The sequence below is a fragment of the Molossus molossus genome, unplaced genomic scaffold (assembly GCF_014108415.1).
Source record: "Molossus molossus isolate mMolMol1 unplaced genomic scaffold, mMolMol1.p scaffold_m16_p_3, whole genome shotgun sequence".
NCBI classification, from domain to species: domain Eukaryota; kingdom Metazoa; phylum Chordata; class Mammalia; order Chiroptera; family Molossidae; genus Molossus; species Molossus molossus.
Genome location: NW_023425366.1, coordinates 37622821 through 37642779, shown reverse-complemented (window position 1 = coordinate 37642779; position 19959 = coordinate 37622821). Strand labels below are relative to the sequence as shown.

Sequence of the window (19959 nt, the reverse complement as noted above, 5' to 3'; positions counted from 1 at the left end):
TGGGAGCCCTGGTGGGAGTGAGGGTCTCCCCAACTTTCTCAAGGAAAAAAAAATAATTAAGAAAACTACATACCAGGTTTGAAGGTAATTAGGCAGGTCCTGTTGGTACAAGTTCCTTCTGGAAAAATCATTATCTTGAAATAAAAGAAAGAAAAAAGAGTTCAGCAATAAAGGGGCATAATTCAGAGTTCACAGGTGCCAATTTTCACAATCTCTGTCTCTACTGCTGACATAATTTAGATACTTTAATCATCTTCAGTTGAACAAGCTGAAATGTACTGTGGATGCTTATGCTGATTTCTTCTCTAACTACGGGATTTATTAAAATCTGGAAGCAATGCAAAGAGACAACAGCTCGTGCCTTCTTAGACGCAGGACTTGCAGATGGCTATCCGTGGTCCCCGCCTCCCAGCTGCCACAGGACCAGATACAACTATACAGAGAGGGCTGTTAGCTGGGCGCAGGCATCCCACAGGCAGAGCAGGCATGGGCGCACAGTTGAGAGCCTGCCACTGAAGGACTTGGGATGGCCCTGGGGGGAGGGGGTGTGCTGGCCCAGCAAGTAGAACCACCAGCAGAATTCAGAGTTAAGCTACACCTTCCCCACTGGACTTCCCATCACTGATTTGTACTGACTTACGGCAACGTAACGTAAATTTTCCCGACTGCTGAAAAATACAGCCCATGTGGGTGTTTTCAATTCTGGTCCCTGAAGGGAAGACCATCTCCAGGTGGCACTGAGCCAGCATTGGGTCCAACCATGGCATGCCCAAGGGCCAGGCAGGTAAGCTGAAGGAGGAGCAGGAATGACCTGTACATATAGGGGTAGCAGGCAGGAAACTGCTCCAAGTGGCTGCCCATGGGCATAGGTGCCAAGAGCCAGGCCCCCTAATGTTTCCTAAGCAGCCAGAAACCAGAACCCAGCTTCTCAATATCAGCTCAGTTGAAAAGAAGAAAAATACAGCGTGGGTCAAACACATCCACGGCTGATACCAGCCGAGGCCAACACCTCATGGCTTAGGTAACCAGATGCGTGACAGGAGGCTCAGCCCAGGACACCCAGAAGTAGTGGACACCTCCCTGACAAACACACTATTCAGATACGAGATGGTGCTGACCCCGGTGGACTTAGCAGCTTTTTCCAACTCAGAACTTATTATAAAAAGATTTGTGGTCAATAAAAATGACTAGGGGAAATTGAGATGCAACTCTGAATGGTTTCTCCTTATTTCTTTTAATTTTAAAATTCCAGAACCAAAAGTACCTGATATTTAGCAGATTCTTAGATTTGCACCCTCACTGAAAATAAAGGAAACTAAACACATCCAGCCCCCCAGGGAAGGCAAATTCTGGCCCTTTGGCTTTGTTTCTTCTCCCCTTACCTCCCCGATGTGCAAGCTCACATCCTTTTTTTGGTTAATCCTCACCCTAGGGTATTTTTCCATTGATTTTTAGACAGAGTGGAAGGAAAGGAGGGGGAGAGAGAGTGAAACATCAATCTGAGAGAGATACATAGATCGGCTGCCTCCCACACGACCCTGACTGGGGCCAGGGATTGAACCTGCAACCCAGGTATGTGCCTTTGCCCAGGAATTGAACCTATGACCCTTTGGTGTGTGGTCCGACGCCCTAACTACTGAGCCAAGCCTGCTAAGGCTAAGTTCACATCTTTTGGAATAAGTCCACTCAAAATGCAAGCAGGGCTGCATTACCTGCGGCCACTTGCCGTTTGACTGCACCCGTCTCTTGATCTCTTCCACGGTCTTCCTTCGGGAATCCTGGTCTGACCGGGACACGAAGACTGGCCGTATGTACTTTATCAGAGCTGAAAGAGAAGGTGAAAGGTGTGGGGATGCACTGCTTCTGCCCCAGCAGGACTGGGTGAGAGGAAAGACCCCTAGATATTTCAAGGTCTGTGCCACAGGGTGGGCGGGCAGGAGTCAATGCCTGACCGCAAGGGAATCAGGAAAACCCCAAAGCTTCCGGTGAACTTAGCAGCATGAAGCCTTACAGCATGCAAGGCCCAAAGTCACAACACTCAGTATCCACAGGAGAGCGATCAGGGAAAGAATGGGACAAGGCTGACCCGCCAGGGAGCAGAGAGCTTCTGTCACCATGTAAATAAAGGAGGGTGTGGGGGCTGTAGGCTCAGTCAGTGGGCCCAGGGCACTTGGCTACTGTTGTGGGTCGAACTGTGTCCCTCAAAAAGACAGGCTGATGTCCTAACCCCAAACACCTGTGACTGTGACCTTATTTGGAAATAAGGTATCTGCAGATGTACTCAGGTAATGGGAGGCAGTCTGGATTGAAGCAGGCCCTCTTCAGTGACTGGGGTTTTCATAAGGGAGAACAGACACAGACAGAGGAGAGGGAGAGAACAGCATGTGGTGACGGAGGCAAAGATGGGAGTGCTGTGGCCACACCCAAGAGACCCCAGGACTGCCGGGAGTCACTAGAAGCCAGAGAGAGGCCTGGGATGGGTTCTCCCTCAGAACTAGCCCTGCCAACACTTTGACATTGGACTTTTGGCCCCAGAACTGGGAGAGAATAAACTTCTGTTGTTTAAGCCAGTTTGTGGTTCTTTGTCAAGGCAGCCCTGGGACACTCATCCTGACCTGCAGGTCAGGGCTCCCTTGACCAAAGTTGACATCAGTCTTCTTGCAAGAGGATTTAAAGGTGGGAAGATACTTCTTAGAAGAGAAAACTTGGAATAAACTTTAAAGTACAACTATTGCCCTGGCCACTTTGGCTCAGCAGTTAGTGTCATGGGTTCAATTCCCGGCTCATGCCAGGGTCGTGCAGGAGACAACCAATTGATGTGTCTCTCTCACATCAATGTTTCTCTCCCTCTCTCTCTCTCTCTCTCTCTCTCTCTCTCTCTCTCTCTCTCTCTCCTTCCCTCCCTTCCACTCTATCTGAAAAACTCAATGGGAAAATATCCCTGGGGGAGGATTAAGAAAAAACAACAACAACAATCCTCTGCAATGGCTGGTGTGGCTCAATGCTTAGAGTGTCGTCCCATGGACTAAAGGGTTGCAGGGCTCGACCTGGGTTGCAGGTTTGATCCCCAGCCCTGGACAGGGCGCATGTGGGAAGCAACCGATTGATGTCTGTTTCTCACATCACCGTTTTTCTCTCCCCCCCCCTCGTCTCCCCTTCCACTCTCTAATAATCAATGAAAAAAATATCCTCGAGCGAGGATTAACAACAACAACAACAACAAAGTACAACTATCTTCAGCAACAGCTTTTGTTCTTGAGAAATGAATGTGAGCTGGAGGCCAAGGCAGCCGGAAACCCTCGGGGTGGGTGAGGCCGGGTCACCCCTGCTCTGCCCCAGAGTCCCGCTGAACCCAAGATTAGCTTCCAGCTCCTCTTCTGAGTGTTTTCATTTCTTGCAAGGAATAGTATTATGTGACTTCTCAGAGGTCTCCCAAAGAACAATTAAAAAATTTATTTTAAAAAAAAGAGTAAAATTCTGTTTGGTTGGGTCCCCGGGGCTTATAACATCTAAGACATATGAATCTTAGTGGTGCTCTTTTCCCTATGTCTTGAACATTTTGCTTTTTCACCATTCTATGAACTATTTCCTTCTTTTTTGCCAATTATTCCTGACTCTGCTAAAACAATAAGAAAGGGAGGGATGATGAAACTGCTTTCTGCATCCCCCAAGGTCCTCTCCAGAGGCCTGTGCTGGCATCCTGAACTCAGATGTCCACCCTCCAGAACTGTGAGAAATGAATGTCTGTTGTTTAAGTCACCCTGTTGTGGCACTTCGTGACAGTAGACCCTGTTGTGGCACTTCGTGACAGTAGCCTGGAGAGGTGCCACCCAATCCACATTCAATCAAATCAACATTGGTTGCACCCATTTTGAGAACAGCAACATGCATTAGACCTTCTCTCAAAATGTCTTGAGCTGGAGGCCAAGGCAGCCGGTAACCGTCGGGGTGGGTGAGGCCGTGTCACCCCTGCTCTGCCCCACAGTCCCTGCTGAGCCCAAGATTAGCTGAACCCAAAATGAAATCTACACAACATTCTCTAATATAACTGTCAAATAAGCACTAATGTTGTTAGGTGCTACATGGAAACTCAGAGAAGGCGATGACACGGAGACCCGAGGCCAGCAGACGTCTCTGTTCCCGTGGCCCTCGCCCCAGCATTGCCTGCCTCTGCCTAGACCAGCCCTGCTCCAGAATCCATGGGAAGTTTAAAAAGCAGAGAGGCTGGTGGGCGAGGAGGCAAGTTATCTAATGATACGTGTCTTTATAAAAGACACAGACACAGACAGAAGCAGAGGCCACAGGATGATGCAGAAAGATGCTGGAGTGACTTGGCCACATGCCCAGGGATGCTTGGGGCATCAGGAGCTTGGAGAGGCAGGAAACGCCTCTCCCACTGGACTCCCGTAGGGAGCTCAGTCCTGAGACAACGTGATGAGGGTCTGCTGGATCCAGAACAAGAGAGTACACGTTTCTGTTGTTTTAAGCCACCAGCAATCTGTCAGGCATCTAAGGACACTAATACCGGGGTTTATGGGACAATAATTAGTGTGCCAGGATGGAGCTACTGAACTGTTCCTAGACTTCTAGGATCCTCTGTGATAAAACTTGAAGAAGTACTTCAACAAGTTATAATATTTGAGGGCACTAGTGTACTAATAAAAAATAAAAACCACAATTACTATTACAGAGGAAATCACAACAAAGGGAAACAACAGGGACGCTGGGCCCAGCGCCTATTTCCTGTGGGCATGGCCTGCTCCGACCGACAGGTGGGCTCCCTCACTCCTGTGGGCGAGGGGGGTCTCACTCACTTCCCCATATCGGGATGTTTCTGCTCTCTGCCTTCATCACGATGGAGGACATGGTCATGGTGACGGGGATGGCATCGAAGTAGGAGGAGTGTGGGGCGAGGGTGAAGATGGCCGCCTCCGTGGGCAGGGCCTGCCGCCCCTTCACGGCCACCCGGTGGAAGCCGCCAATGAACCACATGGTACGCATGATGGCGACGAGCAGGAAGTCCACGACCCTGCAAAAGAAGGTGCAAGTCAGATGAGGCCAAGCGGCGGCTCCCAGCCCCGCCCATCTCATTAGGTGCACACCAGTCACAGAGCGTCACACGGGGACCAGCACCACGGTGTGAGTGCTGACCTCGCTCAGTCATCCAGGGCCAACTCGCTCTTGCCACAGCTGTTACTGAACCGTCCCAAAGGGGTAAAAAAAGGCGCTGTTCTATTTAAATGTGCAGTGGGATTTTTTTTTTTTAAATTCATTTATCAAGAAAATAACGTGTTCTGCTACATTACTCAGCAGCTTTAAGACAACACAACTCCGAAATATAACAGAGCAGAGCACAGGGGCCAACATTAAAGACACCAATACCATGAATGTTGGAGAGATTTATTGGCATTCTAAATATATACATTTTAAATGATAAAACATCAGAACACCTAACATACACATTAAACGGAGGGAAACCCAGAGCCGAGATGAGAGCAGAGACCTGCCATGGAAACTCCCCAGTCTCACCTCCCACAGGTTGTCTGGGGTCCCTGGCATCAGAGGTCATACTGATAAAATAAGCCCTTTCTGGATGTAATTAGATAAATAACAACTTTGGAAAGATAAAGTAAAATTCAGCCTAGGTCAACTAATTTGTTTCCTATTTATTTTTCTTTAATATGAGAATTTAGGCATTTAAATTCGTACATTCCTTTTTGTGGTAACCTCTGACCGTGACAAATGAGATCACTATTCAGTATGTCATTGAAACCACATGTGGGCAAATGGCCTGGCACGTGGGTCACCCAGACACACATGTGCCAGCCCACAGGAAGGAGTCACCTTTATAAAGAGCTATGTCTCACTTGACGGTTGGCTGACCTGAGTGATCAAACAGGGTAAAGTCACTGCAGAAACACAACAGCCTCAAACCTCCCTGGCCTGACCTCCCAAAGGGCTTGAAAACCCTAAAGAAGATTCCAGAGGATGAGGCCTGACTGATGGGAGCCGCCAGAAATCCGTTTGCCTGGAGGTAAACGGGACTGTGAGCTGCACACTGAGAGGCAGGGACTGAGCACAGCTCTGCTGCTGGAGCTGGTGTGATCCGCACGTTCGCACTTCCGTTATTCGTCCATCTGCATGTTTTATTTATTTGTTATTTAAAAATAGGGTTTTATTGGTTTTAGAGAGGAAGGGAGAGAGAGAAAACATTGACGAGAGAGAGAAACATCAATTGGTTGCCTCCTGCGTGCCCCCTACTGGGGACTGAGCCCTCAACCTGCACACGTGCCCTGACCAGGAATTGAGCTGCAACCGCTCAGTGCATGAACAATGCTCAACCAACTGAGCCACAGCGGCCAGGGTTCAGCTGCCCATTTTAAATACACATTACTGTTCACGATAACAATGTGTATAGAAATGAAAGTAGATGCCCACAGATACACAAGGAGGAAGAAACGAGGCTGTGAGAAGGAAGAAATGGGGCTGTGGGAGAAGCTGAAGTGGGAACAGGAACTATCCTGAAGGCGAGTTCAGAGGCAGGAGAGGAGAGTGATCAGCCTGGCTGGTAAGGCTCAGCGGTTGAGCCTGGACCCATGCTCCAAGAGGTCGCCGGTTTGATTCCCGGTCAGGGCACATGCCCAGGTTGTGAGCACGATCCCCAGTGGGGGGCATGCAGGAGGCGGCCAATCAATGTTCTCTCTCATCCATGTTTCTCTCTCTCTCGCCTTGTCCCTTCCTCTCTAAAACTCAATAAAGAAAAAAAACAAAGTGGAGATCAAATCTTAGTCTTTGTATTAGAGACACACCTACCACCTCAGATCAAAGCTCAAACATCAGTCAACAGAAATATATTGGGGGCGGGGGTACTAACAATTCTCCGAAGGTCTTGACGGAATTCTATCCCCACTCAAACTGCAGAAAGGCTGCACGGATGCTGGCCTCAGAGCACAGCCTGCTCGCTGCCCAGTGCTGGGGCGCAGGGCCACTCACCCCAAGGTCCAGGCAGCAGTGACAGGCCCGAGGTGCCCTGAGATTTTCCAGGGGGATGTGAACTGGGACACAGATCTACCTATACGAGGTGGGGACCTCCACCCTCCGCCCATCACACAGTGGGCACCTCAGAGTCTGAGATATGTGGGCAGAACCAGCCACATAACGGAACAGACTGTGACCTGAGGAGATCCACAGTGCAAGCGCAGAAAGGGGGGTGGTTAAAAACCTACATCGTCATCAGTATTGTTGCAGAAAATCAAGAACAAGGCCCTCTGAAAAGTTCAGGGAACAAGAAAACACGCTTGGAGATCAATGATCTCACTGCAGAAATAATCAAGTCATGAGAAAGTCTGGAAAATGAGGAGCAGGGACTCTCCCAGAACATGCAGAAAAATAAGGGGGCGGGGGGATGACAGACCATAGGGCATGAGGAAAAGAGTTTTTCAGAGCTGAATAAAGACATACATCTTCACACCCTATCAGGGTGCTGAGCAGAATAAATTTTTTATAAAGTCTCATACTTAGAAATTTCCTTCAAGATTTTTTTAAATGACCAAGGACAAAAAGAAGACTTGAAGCCCTCCCGGCGAGGAACAGACAGGTTATTCCAGCATCATTGTTGAAGGTGGCACATCTTCAAAGCTCTGAGGACGTAAGATTCAGAACCTTTAATTCTATTCCCAAACTACCCATCAGTTGTGCAGGGAGAACAAAGACATTTTCAGACTCAAAACATGCCCAAGTTCCTCTCGTACGTCCTTTTTCTAAGGAAAGAGCCTGACACTCCAGGAAATTGTGGGAAAAAAAACAAAGCAAACAAACAGAAACAGGCCCAGGAAATAGTAGATGGTACCCAAGAGGGCAGCAGACAGGAGCAGAGCAACGCCACACTAGGAAGAGCATATGGTCCCAGAGGCAGCAGTGACCATGAGGTGGAGAATTCCAGGGCTATGCTCAGGGTTCACTACGCTTTTGAAAGAGGCAAAACAAAAAATCAAAATTCTGTAAAACAGAAAAAAATACAAGGAAATGAAGTTCAAACAAAGCCAGCTAACGGGCACATAACTGAGAATCAGTGGTGTAAGGAAAGAACATCTAGGACAAGGACCGTGATGGGAGCGTGTTCTAATCTAATCCCCCACAAGGTGGTGCTGCAGTGTGTGAACATGTGCAAACGTACTGAGCTGTCTCTCACCAAGTAGTTGGGGGTCTGTCCTAAACAGACCATGTAACAGCTCTTTCCTTAGGGTCATGGAGCCCACTGGAGACAAACTATCAACATACACAGACAGCAAACATTGCCAAGCGGGACTCGGAAGGGCGGGCTGCAGACTTGCCTTCTACCGCCCACTCTCCTTCACTACTCTGCTCCCTCCACGCATGCAATATCTACTGTGCACCCACCCTCTGCCAGGTATGAGGACACATCAGGGAACCTGGACAGAAACCCCTGCCCACCTGCAGTTCACTCTCTAGAGTGAGAAATGAGTTTGTTTTTTTAAATTAGTGAATTATGGAGTAAATCAGAAAGAGGTATTATCATCCATGAAATAAAAATAAAAGAAAAGCAAAGTCAGGAGGTCAGGAACAGCACAGGCATGACAGTAATGAGCTAACCCTGAGCATATCTGGGTGAAGCACACTGATGGGAGGACAGCTTGTGCGAAGGTCCTGGGGCAGGACTATGCTCTAGTTATGAAGACAGGAGGCCCATGTGGCTGGAGGGAGGAGAAGGAAGATGGTGGGAGAAATGGCAGATCATGAGGGCCTTGCAGGCACTGACAGGAAGAGTGTTTTACTCTTGGGTACCTGGATACAGAGCTCCTGCAGGGCTGAGGCAGAGGAGAGCCATGCTCTGACTTCCATTTGCAGAGGACCCTTGACTGTTGTGTTGAGACAGAGAAGCAGGAGAGGTCAGGCTCCAGTCTTCAGTGCACACATGGCACCAGTTGTCGTCATGAAGATGGACTTCTCAGATATGAGAAGGGGCGCTCAGGACTGAATCATGTCCCCCAAATTCCGATGTTGAAGCCCTAACCCCCAATATGACCGTATTTTAAAATAAGGTTAAATGAGGTCATAGGGTAGGGCTCTACAAAAGGAATAGTGTCCTTATAAGAAGAGGAAGAGAGACCAGAGCTCTCTGGCCTGTGAGGACCCAGTGAGAAGGAGGCATCTGCAGCCAGGAAGAGAGAGACCCTTACCAGGAACCCAACCATGCCAGAACCATGCTCCCAGACTTCCAGACTCCACACGAATGTCTGTTGTTCAAGTACTTGGTCAGGCAGCCTCAGAGGACTAAGACACCCTCTTTCTACCCCACGATTCGGGAGGGTCAGCACCAAGATCAACCACCACCGTGGGCCCGCCTGGCCTGGTTCAGGTGTTGGCCTACTATTTAGGTTTTGCAAGAAGACACTACAGCTTCTACAACACTGTGTGTTATGAAAATAACTTAAAGTGCCTTTTGCAAAAAGTGTCTTTCCTTTCATTAAAAAACCTGTTATTTTAGGAACTTTTGAATGACACTAACTTACATTCAGCAAAAATACTGCCTAATCTAGTATCAGTCTACTCAGAACTGAACAGCTGTGCACAGCATGAAAGGACCCACCCCCCTGCCAACTGCATGATGGTGCTCCCCTCTGTGCACAAGGGCAGGAGTGCAAATGCTCTGAACCCATATTTCAAAATCTGCTTCCTTTGACTCCCTGGGTCCCAACTCGGGCACAGTCACTGTGTTGTCCTCTGAAAAGACAGTGTTTGTTCTCCTGTTTTGTTCTTCCTCGAGCACCATCCCTAGCCCAGGGCCCAGCATTAGTGAATCCCCATAATAACTGCTGCATGGAGATCCCAAGGGCTGGGCCACAGGAATTCAACATGGGGCAACGTGTGCAGCTTGAGTACATGTACATACATGCATGTTCATATACCCCTGCAAACACATGCACACACACTGACTTGCATATATACATGTATACACACACATGCAGACCACACACACAAAGAATGACACACAGTCTCTGTGCACCTGGATACCCAGAGCTGCCGTGAAACTGAAGACGCCTTGCGTCTCCCTGCGTGGGGCTCTCCACATGTACAGGATGTACACATGAAGCATCTGTGAGGCAGGGCTGTGGGAACTATCTGCTGAGGCCAATATATCACCCGGTGAGGCCAAGTGAATTATTCACAGACAAGAAAGGCCGCCTGGAGTTAGCTTGAGGAATGGAAACCAGCCCAGAGTCATCTATTTTGAACAGATAGAATCTGCAGCTGGGTGGGAGGCAGAGGGAGCTCTTCCTAAGAACAGAGCAGGAGAAATAGGAATTCACACAAAAATTGCTGGGAGGTGTCATTTTCCTACTATTACTAAAATTCCAAACTTTTAATCAAATCACTTGTAATTTGTCAAAAACTACAAAATCTCTGCTTTCTACGTATGGGTTCACAACCACCCAAAGCAGAAATTCTGACCACTATTTGGTCTGGATTTATTTTGCTTGATTATGTACTTGATATTAAATTCATATTTTACAGTCATAACATTAAAAAACAACATTTGCATAAAAGGGATCTTCAAATAGAACAAATAGAAATTAAAAATCCAAAAAGGTGGCCTGGCTGGCGTGGCTCAGTGGATTAGGCATTGTCCCATGGATTAAGAGGTCCTGGTTCTATTCCCTGTCAGGCCATGCCTGGGTTGCGGGCCCAATCCCCAGTAGGGGGCCTGTGGGAGGCAGCCGATTGATGTAGCTCTCTCACATTGATGTTTTTTTAAAAAAATGCAAACGGTGCAATGAAGAACCACAGCCAGTGCTGCCCCAGTGCCCCCAGGGACCACAGTGGACACCAGGCCCAGTAGTACTGGTTCATTTGTTCATTCTTTCCTTCTCTCGCTCATTCATTCAGTTACTCACTCACTCTTCGCACTCATTCACTGGGGAACTACTATCCAGCCAGAGCCTGCCTTCCAATCTCCTAGGGAGGAAGAGAGACTGTGGTCCACTTGGAACGAAGAACAGTCTAAGAACATAAAACACCGTGAGGGGCGCATGAGGCCCCGTGTGAAGGGTCCCCTGGACACCTGGACTATCCACGAGCCTGGTCATAGCTCAGCAAACCCTTGAACCTTTGCCCTGCATGTAACTGCTGTGTGTAATTAGGGCACGTGGATGTCAGGAGAACCTACACTCAGGACAGGCCAGTTCCCACCCCCTCCACGGGCACCGTGTACCTGTGGCTCAGACACCTCCCAGAGAAAGGAGGAGGACTGAGCTAATGCCTTCAACCTATAGGCTAGGTAGCAAATATGTTAGGCTTCGTGGGCCATGTGGGGCCACAACTACTCAGCTCTCCGTGAGCACAGTCTGGACAATGTATAAGTGAGTGGGTGTGGCTGGGTTCTAATAAAATTTTGTTTACAAAAAATGGGCAGAAGTCAGATTCGGCCTGTGGGCCCTTTGGCCAACCCCCCAACCTAAACTAATAATGTTTCTATTTCTGAATAAACCATTCAAAGACCCTTATGACTGACTGAAGATGCTAAGACATAGGTTGTAAGCACCTGGGTTCTCAACAGAAATGATATCTTTTAAGACACTGAAAGTACTTACCAAAATCCTTACACTATCCTGACATTTTCATTACTAATGGCATTTACCGTGAGTTCAAGAACAGCTTTAGGCATTTAAATAAACAAGAAAACAGTGATTGATTTAACTCTTTGAGGTCCACGTTGTGTCCTTAGCTGAGATGTGTTCACATGTCCATCTACAGAGCACTGTGGCTTATGACGTTAGTGTATAAAAGCAAGGAAACATTTAGTCTGTAAGGCAAGGAGGGACACTTGGCCCTGCCGAAACCAGATCAGGGGCAGCAGGTAGGACACATGTCAGCTGGCACACAGAGGCCTGGGGGACATGGAAACAGGGACAGGGAGCTCTGTGCTCAGGACATGTGCAAAGGACCCTAGCTAGAAGCCGAAGACTGTGGCAGGGAGGAAACTGGCCACCCTCAAAGGAGGCAGCATGGGGCCACGATGTCCCTGGCCTGGAGAACACAGCCCCGGTGAGCACTGGCCCGGGAAGGGGAGGGTGGACCTGTCTGCACTGGGTGACCAGGAGAGGCTGTGAGAATGAAGAAACGGCCCCGTGACTCCCCACATCAGAGCATCACAGACGAGGACTTACTTCCGCCACAAGGCCAGGGGCTGTTCTGGGTCCCTCTCAGCAGGTCCCAGGGAAGCAGCGAGTGCGAAGGGCCAGGCGAGCAGCATCATGAAGGCAGCAAGCAACAGCCGGACGGGAAAGAGCGTCAGTGTCATGACCGCAATCTGGGGAGACAGACTGAGTTTACTCTGGAAGCACTGTCACAGGGAATCTCTCCTCTGAAATCTTTTGCAGAAGCTGCCCAGGAGCCCGATCTGGGCCCGCCCTGGCCAGGGTGCTGTGGTCTCACAAACAGCTGGGCGGGGTGAGCAGCAGCAATGGCCGCCCAGGGTCACAGGCGCCCTGCTGCCCCACCTCGCTCTGCACTCAGGGTACCCCTGAGGTATGGCTGAGGGATGGAGTGGGGCTTTCTCTCCTGGAGTCCACAGTGCTTTGCCCGAAGCCCAGGCCCTGCAGGCAGCCCCAAACCCAAGCCTTCATGACACGAGGACACTTTCATGGCACTAAGCTGCCATCTGTGAGGTGCCAGCTTGCAGGTATGGAGCTGGCAAGACTAAGACCACAGGAAGACCAGGGAATTTGGTGGCTTTCCAGACCAAGGTCACAGGACCGGAGCCAAGCAGAGAATGTGCCACAATGGGTCTGGTTGGGGTGACACTGGGACGGTGAGCTGGGGTTCCATGGGCAGGCGTGGACCCTGCAGGTGAAGAGCAGTGCAAACATGGGGGGGAGTGGTCAAGTCAGGGAGAGTCTGGGTGGACAAATGACGGTCACTACAACACAAGCACTTCCACACACAAAGCGACAGTCTGGCTTTGCACCAGCCAGTGCTCAGGTGGTCAGTCAGAAATGGACCGGACAAGGATGACAGAACTGAAAACATATAAAGGCTTTATGATCCACAGATGCAGTATTTGATTATTTGTGATAATACACAGTTCAAGTATGTAGGTTTGGTGCAGAGAAGACCGACAAGACAGAAGATCGGTGGTGAGGTCTCAAGCTCTCAGGCAGCCAAGCCTGACCGGCCCCACCTGCCTCATCTTGCTGGGTCTGTCACCTGCAACTGAGTGCATACTGACTGTTCCCTCAGTCCGTAGATTCCCCTGGGCTCCCTATCAAGACCAGCATGGCCCAACATGATACAATGCAAGCCATGTGTGTAATTTTAAATTTTCTAATGGCACCTTTAAAATTAATAGACAGTTTATTTAACCCAATCAATATACCTGAAGCATCACTTCAGCACATACCACAAAAATGATGAGATAGCCCACACTCATGTCTTGGAAACCCAGTGTGAGTTCTATGCTTACAGGGCATCCTGATTTATACTCGCCTTGTTTTAAGTGCTCGGCAACCACCTGTGGCTGTGGCTGCCTGTTGGACAGTGTGGATCTGATGACCACGTTTTGCAAATGATGGCAATGTTTACTGGCTCTTCTCTCCGCCTGTTTCAGGGGCGCGGGTACCAACAGCCCAGCTGGAAGCTCCTGTTTCAGTATGAGGTTGAACAGAAGCAGCAATACCAGACCTGCTGTCTTGCTGATGTTGGTGACAATGCTTCCCTACTAAGTGGGTGCTGGCTCTGGGACGTCAGTAAATGTCTTTTACTGGCGTGAACATACCTTCCCATTCTTGGCTTTCTGAGAACTTTGTTTTGCTTTAAATCATGACTGGGTACTGGACTTTATCACAGGTCTTCCCTGTGTCTGGTGGGCAATCCTGTGCCTGTCCTTACCATTAGTGATGTGTTCACAGCTTGTCTCATATTAAAACTTGGCTATAGTGCTGGCTACAGTTCTTTTCTTAAAGGAATCGCCCGGCTGGTGGGGCTCAGTGGTTGAACGTCGACCCATGCACCAAGAGGTCGCTGGTTCGATTCCCGGTCAGGGCACATGCCCAGGTTGTGGGCCCGATCCCCAATGGGGGGAATGTAGGAGGCAGCCAATCAACGTTCTCTCTCATTGATGTTTCTATCTCTCTCTCCCTCTCCCTTCCTCTCTCTCTAAAAATCAATAAAGAAAAAAAATGTTAAAAGGAATTGTGGAGTCTGTGAACATGCCTCTGAGACCAAGTCATCGTGGGATCCTAGGTGACCTGATCCCTGGGTCTCCTCCTGTGCTGCCCCCTCTGGGTGGGTCCTGTGTGAACGTTAGGATTCCAGTCAGTGGATCCAGTGGGAACAACATTAGGGTTCCAACCAGTGGATCCAGTGGGAACAACATTAGGATTCAGGCAGTGGATCCAGTGGGAACAACGTTAGGATTCCAGCCAGTGGATCCAGTGGGAACAATGTTAGGATTCCAGCCAGTGGATCCAGTGGGAACAACGTTAGGATTCCAGCCAGTGGATCCAGTGGGAACAACGTTAGGATTCCCGCCAGCTGCCTCTTTAGAGAAATGTCTATGGAGGTTTCTAACAGCTGTTTCAATGTTTCTAAGACTACTGTTTATCAAGATTTCTCTTTCTTTTTTATTTCATTTCAGTGCTTTTGTCAATGAAAAAATCTCCGGAAGTCCTCAGACGTTTCCTCCCCCACCAAAATTCCCAGTGTGCATGATTCAAAGATAACTGAGCGAAGCTGCCCAGGATGATCATTGTGACTATACGTCAGTCTCGATCTACTATCTCACTGCTAATATTATTTGTGCCTTCTAAAACTTTTCAGGCTATGGTGACAGATATTCTTCTATTTTATTAATCTGCTTACAGAACCAGTTTGAGGTGGTCCTGGTATACTCTGTGTCCCATTCAGTTATTCTGATTCTGGCTCCTACAAGAGTCTCTTGCTAACAGTCTAGTTCACGTCTCGCAGTAGAAGTCAGGAGCATTATTTTCAGAAATACCCTATTTCCCAATATTCACATTGAGAACACACAACTTCCTCTCAAGTACCTCTTTAATTTAATCCCACATGTTTGTACCTTTCCTTTATTTTTAACACTTAATTTAAAATAATACGTCCTTTTATATCCTTAGTGATTATTTTATAATTCTGCTGCAGAGGGAAAAGAGGTTGCAGTCTATAGGAGACACTTCCCTCCTGTTGCCAAGATATGACCCCAACCATGCACCCTTCTCGCCACCCCTCAGGCTGCCCTCGCTGTTGGGGTGCCAGCTGGGAGCTCAGCATACCTGCTCTGCTGTTAAAATTGACAGCGGGACCTCTCTACTCGATTTGCAGAGAAATCAAGCTGCTGGGGAGTTCACTGTTTGTTCCCATACATCGCGGTTTGGTGCTTGTGCTGCAGACAAAGGGAGCAGGCACAGCCACGGAAAATCTCCGAGTCCGCACACTTGATGGACTGGCATTCAGACCACACCCTGCTCTGCAGCATTTTCTGTTTCCAGGATGGTTTCTACAACAAATCACGGTCTGAAACAACCGTATCTCAGGGGGCTCCAGAAAGAGCACATGATTTCCAGCTCCCCACCCCTGCATCGGAGACCCACAGACTAGGATGGAAGCAGCAGAGAGAAGCTGGTGAGACCTGGTCAGGGGACGCAAACCTGCCCAGCACCCTGACTCGGGGCCAGAGTGCTGCTGTCCAGGTTATTTGGTTAATTAGCAACACAGGTTCCTGTAGGTTGGCCAGCGGCCACGGAATTCACTCGGCCATTCCACATGGAACACAGTATGTAATGCATTAGTGCTTATCAGGAAGGACGCAGTCCTGTTTCTGAGTTTCTCAGCAAACAGGGAACAAACAGGGTCCGACCCTCGGCAAACAGACAAGCCTCCAATGAGATGAATGGGTGGATAGGGACATAATATAGACCCATGGTGAACTGCCTGGCTCTGCCTGGAGGATGGGGAGAAAGCAGTTCTACTGAGGAGTGTGTGCATGCGTGCGTGTGTGTGTAAACCACACCCCACAGGGTATAGGGGTTCCCGGCATCCCAGGCTAAAAGCCCCTGTGTTTCCCAAGTGCTCCACCAGGTTCCCACAGCTGTCTTTACCTTGCTCGAGCACACACGTGGCCAGTGTGTTCTCTGCCAGGCTCAGCCTTGCTCCCAAGGCTACAGAAACCATCTCCAGAAAGGGGAGGATCTGAAAGGCCTGCTGCAGCTCCTTCTAGAACCTTCTGTGGGTTTTGGTCATTTGTTCTGAGAGTAGGCTACCCTCTGGTAGGACCCTCCTGCCCTCCTGCACCTTCTGGCTCACCTTATCGGCTCTTTTGCCTCCTGTGTCCATCCCAAGCCCAGACACCTGCCTCTCTGTCCTCACTGTCCCCCATGTCCTGGTGTGAACTGGCCAAGGGCCTCAGCCTGTCTTGGCTGACTTGGTGCTTCGGAGCCACAGAGAAGACGGCCTGAGCAGCCACGACAACCACGTGGACATACGCAACTCTGGAGGGGATGAGAAAAGAGGTGTCATGGCAAACATATCCCTAGAAAATCCTGGCCAGACTGGAAACACACAGAACCAGAAACCTCTGATGAAAACCAGGCCACTGTGCTGTTTCCAGGCCGTTTTGGCTGAACACCAGGAGTGCACCACAGTGATCAGTGACCAGTGAGACACGACGATTCCTCCCGAGGTGGCTGTGCTGTCCTCCTTTGCCAGCCCAGAGGGCGAGCCCACGGCTTGGTGGAGTCCTAGTACTTTGTTCCCCATCAGTAAGACGCAGGGAGGCGGAGGGATGCACGGAGAGAGGGCAGCTGTCCACTCCCCACACCCCAGATGAGACCCAGCACTGTGCTGGATACTGACACAGACGCCTCAGCCCAGGGAGAGCCCTCAGGACCTGCTCCCACTGAAGCCCTCGTAGAAGCCACTCCCCCCACGGAGGCGGGGCAGCACCTGGCATCCGACTCCTGTGCAGGCAGCAGCTGGTGTGGGCTGGGATAGTGGCCCTGGAGAGGGAGGGCCTTGCTCCCAGGTGACGACTGGCTGGTGCTCCAGGAATGGGGGTCCGGCCCCACAAGAGGCAGAAACAGCTGAATATTGGGGAGAATGCTGTGGATGGGGAAGGAAACATCCCTCTCGAGATGTGCCAACAGCTACAGCCTTCCTGCCATTAACAGGAATCCTGGCTACCCTCACTCTTCCTGTGAGCTAATGAGGGTTTGTAACCCAGTCCCATGAGGAACTGCACTTACAGCCTGGCTGAGTTACTTAACTACTGGAAACCAACAACGGTAAACTGTCCCATTAAAAAGGGGTATAAGGCCCCCTGGCCAGTTTGGCTCAGCAGTTGGACTGTCAGCCTGTGGACCAAAGAGTCACGGGTTCAATTCCAGTCAAGGGCATGTACCTCAGTTGCGGTTCGATCCCTGGTCCTGGTTGGGGTCGTGCGGGAGGCAGCCAGTTGATGTGTTTCTCACATCTGTGTCTGTCTGTCTGTCTGTCTGTCTGTCTCTCCTCCTCTCTTCTTCTCTCCTCCCTCTCGCCCTCCCTCCCTCTCTGTCTAAAAACCAGTGAAAAAGTATCCTCGGGTGAGGATTATTAAAAACAAGGGGGGGGATTACATGAATAACAGACATACATGTCCACAGCACATGTATGTTATCAAGCAGCTGATTTAAACCAGATCTGAAGGTAAATCACCCACATCAACCCGCATACTTCATTTCAACCCACACATTTCATCCAGAGCCCCTGCGGAGTGCATCCAGGTGGTGACATGCCCAGGTGCTGGAAGAAGTCTGTGGGCTGCCCGTGACCACTAAACACTGTTTCCCACCCATGGGGCCCTCGGGCTCTGCTGACTTCCAAGCTGGGGAAGAAAGTGTAGAAAATGAACCTGTGGTGCCGCCAAGATCTGGAAAGCCAACAAAGGCCCCCAGGCATGGGACCTGCACAGCAGATGGAGCAATTTGGGTACCGCCAACAATCAATACAATGATTGAAACTTCATACATGCTTACCACGTGACCCATGATCACAGGCATGCACACACATGCACACCTGCATGTCAAGGAAAGAGGCCTCAGGAGAAAGCAGCCCTGCCCATAACTGGACCTCATACGTCCAGTCTCCAGGACTGGGAGAAAGAAATGGTATCATTTAAGCTGCCATCTGTGGTACTCTTTTAGGACAGCCTAAGCTAATACATTTGGAATGTGACTGAAATTTCCCATGCCAAGAAGTATGAAAGTGACAGTTCTCATTTTGGATGTAAAACATTCATTCACCCATCCCCAGTGAGTTCACCTGACCTCACAGTCAGATCTCTGAACACCTGGGGCTACAATGCCTGGCTCAGACTCGCCCAGCAACGGCTCCAAGGCCACCGAAGCTATTGGCATTGTTTGTGTGCATGTTGGTCCAAGTGCCTTGTGTTTCACAACTGACATGGAACCACTCATATGCTGGTTAGGAAACAAGAATCTGCCCCGGCCCGTGTGGCTCAGATGGACTGAGCACTGTCCCATGGACTGAGAGATCTTGGTTCAATTCCCAGTCAGGGCATATGCCTGGGCTGTGGGCTCGATCCCCAGTGGGGGGCGTGCAGAAGGCAGCTGATCAATGTCTCTCTCTCACATCAATGTTTCTATCTCTCTCTCCCTTTCTCTCTCTAAATAATCAATAAACACATATGGGGAAAAAAAGAGAGAGAGAGAGAGACAAGGATCTCTGGAGTACATGGGTCCCTTTTGTCTCCACCCATGCTGTCCCTGTGCCAGGCTGGGTCACTGCAGTGAAACACGCCCTTGCCAGGAATGGACAGGCCAGCCAGGGCACTGCAATACCAGCACCCTTCAAGCATGCACACCGGAGTGACCCCAGCCAGCCGTGCAAGGTTCTAACAACGCCTGCAGCCAGCAGAGCACGAGGGGAGGAGGTGTGACTGCCCCAAGGGGAGCAGGCGCCGGCAGCTCCTAAAGCACAGTGGGCTGTGACACCACAGACGGTGGACATTCAGACACGCTGTGCCAGCAGCCTGATCCCTCGCCGGCATGACGGTGGGCAGCTTGCAGGGAAGACGCTCCTGCAGGTGTGTCCCCACGCCAGTGTGCTTCACTGTGGAAAAAGTAATGATCACCATTCCAAAGGACTGTGGCAATGCAGTCACAGCACACTGAAGAACTTTACCCCCATACAATTAAAGAAAACATAAGCACCTCCACGCACAACAGTGCCTGCTGGCCACCGAAAAGATGCATTGTAGCGACATCCTACACCTTATCTCTTTCCTCTAAGTTTCTGAAAATCACATTAACAGAAATAGAGGGACTTTGCATTCACACACGATGAGGGTTCAACCTACCCTCAGACACCACAGACTGTTCTTGGAGGTCAGTGGGTAAGAAGGGTAAATGGGTAAACAAATGTGGACCATCAGAACCATCAGTCCCTAGATTTTATGCAGCCAAAGCTCTGCACCACTGCCTGTGAGGAGGCTGAATGAAGCCTCCTGCCAGTTTTGGGAACAACCACAGCACAGGGTGGGTCTCCCACAAAGCTGTGAGGGTGATGTTGCAGCCAGGGTGCTGCAGGTGAGAACTCAGGTCGGGTCTGTGTGTGCGCACAAGGGTGTAGGCAGAAGCTGCCGATCCCAGCGTTACTGGTTGCCGAGTTGGATGCCACCAGGGAACAGGTGAACTGAAGAACACCTGTGTGACAGTCAGACACAGGAGCTAGCCACAGGGAGGGGCTATGAGTTACAGGGGGCACTGAGGACAGGTGCTGAGGTGGCAATTGGGTTCTTTTGTCTTAGTAAGAAACAAAACAGGATTCATAACTATGCAACTTAGATTAATTCACATTTGAACAAAGCACTTTACAAAGATGGCAGGCCTAGGTGAGCACAGAGGAGGCGGACAAACCACTAATGGCTGTGGG

The 19959-nt window shown here is 49.8% G+C and overlaps 1 protein-coding gene across 2 annotated transcripts in view; it reads right to left on the bottom strand.

The window, feature by feature from the left end:
• The window catches only part of LPCAT1 (lysophosphatidylcholine acyltransferase 1), a 47143-nt gene that overhangs the window by 16062 nt on the left and 11122 nt on the right, over positions 1-19959 (bottom strand). The window contains exons 1-5 of one of the 2 annotated variants that reach the window (XM_036280091.1): positions 16336-16517; positions 12189-12331; positions 4815-5029; positions 1713-1825; positions 74-134 (exon numbers count right to left, since the gene is read on the bottom strand). In XM_036280091.1, coding sequence (XP_036135984.1) covers positions 74-134; positions 1713-1825; positions 4815-5029; positions 12189-12331; positions 16336-16365 — 562 coding nt within the window. In that variant the 5' untranslated portion in view covers positions 16366-16517. Of the gene's footprint in view, positions 1-73; positions 135-1712; positions 1826-4814; positions 5030-12188; positions 12332-16335; positions 16518-19959 lie in introns of those variants that run through there. The other variant, XM_036280090.1, reaches the window with a different exon arrangement.